General features: G+C 41.6%; 1 protein-coding gene across 3 annotated transcripts in view; it reads left to right on the forward strand.

Moving 5' to 3' along the window:
- Positions 1-2,783, forward strand: part of numb (NUMB endocytic adaptor protein) — a 42,931-nt gene extending 40,148 nt beyond the window's left edge. For all 3 annotated transcript variants that reach the window (XM_042388595.1, XM_042388593.1, XM_042388594.1), the window contains one exon: positions 345-2,783. In XM_042388595.1, the coding sequence (XP_042244529.1) occupies positions 345-1,099 (755 nt within the window). In that variant the 3' untranslated portion in view covers positions 1,100-2,783. The remainder of the gene's footprint in view (positions 1-344) is intronic.
- Positions 2,784-3,898: the final 1,115 nt, after the last annotated feature.

Below are 3,898 nucleotides of genomic sequence, written 5' to 3' on the forward strand. Positions count from 1 at the left end.
CAAAGTGACTGTACTTAATAAACATTAGACATTTTGTTCAAAGGTTTTGGGACACATCTTCACTTTCTGGTGGAAAGTTCAATAAGAAGTTCAATATCTTTATATCTATCTGTAAAATATGAAGCTTCAGCTCTGTCTGAATCCACCTACCAGTCAGAGATTTTGTGCCATATTTGCCCTGTTAAATGGGGAAATGTTTACTGTTATTTGCATATTTTTCACACTTAATATTCATCAGTATTTGTTTCTGTCTCATTGTACTACTGTGTCTGTCGTTCTCCCTTTTAAATGTCTGTTTGATGTGTATTCACCCATTTTGTGCCTTTTCTGTGACCTTTTTCTAGCAACAGGAAGTGACTGGTCATCCCCTACTCCAGTGATTGTAGTTCCCCCAACATCTTCTCCAGCCATGCCCTCCCACAAACGCACTCCATCAGAAGCAGACCGGTGGTTAGAAGAAGTCTCCAAGTCTGTCCGAGCCCCGCAGCCTAATCCAATCATGGCAGCAGCCTCGCCCCCCACGCAGCCGTTCACTGCTCCTGTGCCGATACCCGTGGCGCCTGTACCCCCGGTGGCCTTCGTGTCCTCTCTGCCCCCAGCGGTGCCCATGTTGCCCCCTCGCCAGCCTGCTTTCCACGCTCAGGCTCCAACCTCCTACCCAATGTCCAACGGGCTGCCGTTCCCTCAGCCCAGCGTGCCTGTGGTCGGCATCACTCCTTCGCAGATGGTGGCTAATGTGTTCGGCTCAGCCACGCAACCCCAGCCGTTCCCCGTCCCTGCCTCCACGACACCCCAGCACGATGCCCAGGCTGTCGGTAACATCAGCCCGTTCATCAAGCCCCCGCAGTCCACTGCAGTGATCCCTGCTCCCCTCCAGCCATCCAATGGTAGTGTGACCTTTAACGGAGCAGACAGCTGGGCCGCTCCCTCCCAACTCGCTCCATCCTCTCCAGCCACCCAGCCTCCATCACAGCAGCAGGAAGATGCCTTCGAGGCCCAGTGGGCAGCTTTGGAGAGCCGCTCACGCCAGCGCACCACACCCTCCCCGACGAATCCCTTCTCCACCGAGCTGCACAAGACCTTTGAGATCCAGCTCTGAAGACTGTGTGTGAGATCAGAAAGTACCGGACAACACGGAGGCCATTTTGATCGAGCCAGTTGATCGAGCAGGTGGGTGATTGACTACAGTAGAGAGGGGAATGTCCTCCTGCCTCCCTCCCTCTCTGTTTCAGTGGATAAGCTCAGCAGGGCTGAAAAGAACTGGGAGACACTTGAGAGCAGCGGGTGAATCAACAGGGAGCAGAACTCTGCACAGCAGCGAGGGGAGAGAAAAAAACAAAACAGGCTGCTGTTAACAAGGGTGCAACTCCCCGGGCATTTCATTAGCATTGTCTGTATTGTTTTGTTTGTGCTGTGGAGCGCACGGTCGTCGTTACCCTGTGTGAATATCTGTGCCGAGCCACACCCAGCCCCCTGTCAGCCCCCACTACCCACCCGGGGGCAGCTACCATTCCCTGACCCCCTTTGCTCGGTCTAGCTCACAGCACCCCCTGTTGACAGGACAAGACCTCCCTCACCTGGCAGAGGAACTGCAGCACTGAGAGAACTCAGCTTCCCAATGAGAAGCTCTCCTTAATAACTTCCCAATCAGAAGAATAGAGTGAGACAATGCCAAAATCTTTATTTTTATGCATTAAGTATATTTTAAATAGCTTTGGAATCTAACAGAAGAGTTGTAAGTAATCTTGCCAAAGGCAGAGGCTAGCTACAATGAGACAAGTTTATGTGCGTGTATACAAGAAATGACCGTATATATTATACATAAATATATATATATATATATCTATAAAGAATCTATACTGTACACACAGCTCACAGCAGTGCTAATTTTTAATGTGATGTAAAGAGATTTTGTGAAGGGACAGCTGCTTTACTTTTGTGGGGTTTGTTTGTTTTATTTTTGAAGAAAAATCTCTTTATTGTCGTCTATTATTGCATCCTGTGATTGGATGTGCAGCATCTCACTGTAAATAGGGTATCATTGCAGCAACAATCAATGTGGACCTAGCAATGGTGGTGGTGCCCAACTGGTTGCCTCTCTTACCTGTGCTCAGTTTTAATAGTTTAGTACACATCAGTACTTAACATTTTACTTCTTCTCTCTTCATTGTCATTCTTTTTTGTGTGGTAACGATCTTGTTTTTTTTATTTAACACAATAGGATGTGTCATCTCCGGTTTCTCCACCTCTTGTATTATTATTATTATTATTTTTTTTTTTTTTTAAGTAGTTGATTTCTAAATTTTTATTTTGCACAAGCACTAAAGTAGATGATTTGACCTCACAGGTGACCTTGATCAACATGGGTTAGTCAGTTGTGGTGCTGCAGTAGATGAGAAGCTGTGGTCGAAATCCACGCTGACCCGCCCTGACCTCCGTTAGCCTGCTGCGGTTCTGATGGTCAGCAGAAAACTACAGGGAGATAAAAACGGTTTCATCTCTCACTGTCTGATTTCTCTCTGTCATGTTTTTATTTTTTTAAATCAAACCTGTGAATATGATCTATTCTCTGATCTATTTTTCCATTTTGTAATTATTTCATTACTTTATTCCACTTCTTTGGAGAAATATTGAAGCTAAAAGATTGAATAAATTGATGGTGGTAGAGGAAAAAAATGGTCTGTGTTTTTGAATGAATACTGTTATGTTTTGTATACAATGTATAATGAAATGTATTAACGCTGATGATTAAACTGGTACCATTTCTTGTGGTACAAGCTAGAGCTGAAAGGATTATTCTGTTAATCCATTGACAGAAAATTAATTGACAACTATTTTGATAATCATTTAACTGTTTTAACTAGTTCATCAAACAAGAATTCCAAACATTCACTGTTTCCCTCGACTCAAATGTAAGGATTTGCTGTTTTTTTCCTCTTATATGATTATAAATTTAAAATCTTAGGGGGTTGGACTGTTGGTCCGACAAAACAAGCAATTTGAAGACATCGCGATGTTGCTGGGTGTTATATCACTGTTTATTTATGTTTCATAGTCTAAACTATAATCAGAATATAATTGGCAGATTTATTTAAAATGAAAAAGTAGCCCTAGTATAAGCACATGCATGATATAATTACCTGTAAAGTATTGAACAAATATCAAGAGATAGAATTAAATGGAGGGAAATGTTACAGCTGTTCAGTTTGTGTTGACATCACTGACAAAACTGCAGAAGCATATAGAGTAACATTAACTAGTATTCAGATCCTTTACTGAAGTAAAAGTAGAAATACTGTAGTCGACAAATACTTCATTACAAGTAAAAGTCCTGAATACAAAATGTTACTCTAGTAAAAGTAAATATTATCACCAAAATGTACTCAAAGTATCAAAAGTAAAAGTACTTATTATGCAGACTGGCTTCTTGTAGAGTGTTATTTTAGTATATTGTATGTTTTTATCACTAACAAATACATGTAAGAGCATTTTAATGTTGTAGTTCAATATGGAGCCAATTTTAGACACTTTGGGTAGATGACTAGTAGTAGCACTGCATCATATAAGTGAATTATGTTTTTAATAATAATACTTTATTTATTTAGCACCTTTCACACACTAATGTAGCTCAAAGTGAATAACACATTTAAAAAAAAAAAAAGAATATCTATCTATCTGTAAATAAATGTAGCATAAAATAGAAATACTCAAGTAAAGTACCAGTACTTCAAATGTGTACTGGAATAAATGTATTTAGTTACATGCCACCAGTGTTTATCTCTATTTTTAGACAAACTGAGATGAAAACAAGCAGTTGTAAGTTTCTAGTGGACCTGCGGTGATGTTGTTGTTCCGTCCGTCCAGCAGGCGGCGCAGCTGCAGCTCTGCGCCGTGAAGC

Source organism: Thunnus maccoyii, chromosome 16 (assembly GCF_910596095.1).
Source record: "Thunnus maccoyii chromosome 16, fThuMac1.1, whole genome shotgun sequence".
Taxonomy (NCBI): Eukaryota; Metazoa; Chordata; class Actinopteri; order Scombriformes; family Scombridae; genus Thunnus; species Thunnus maccoyii.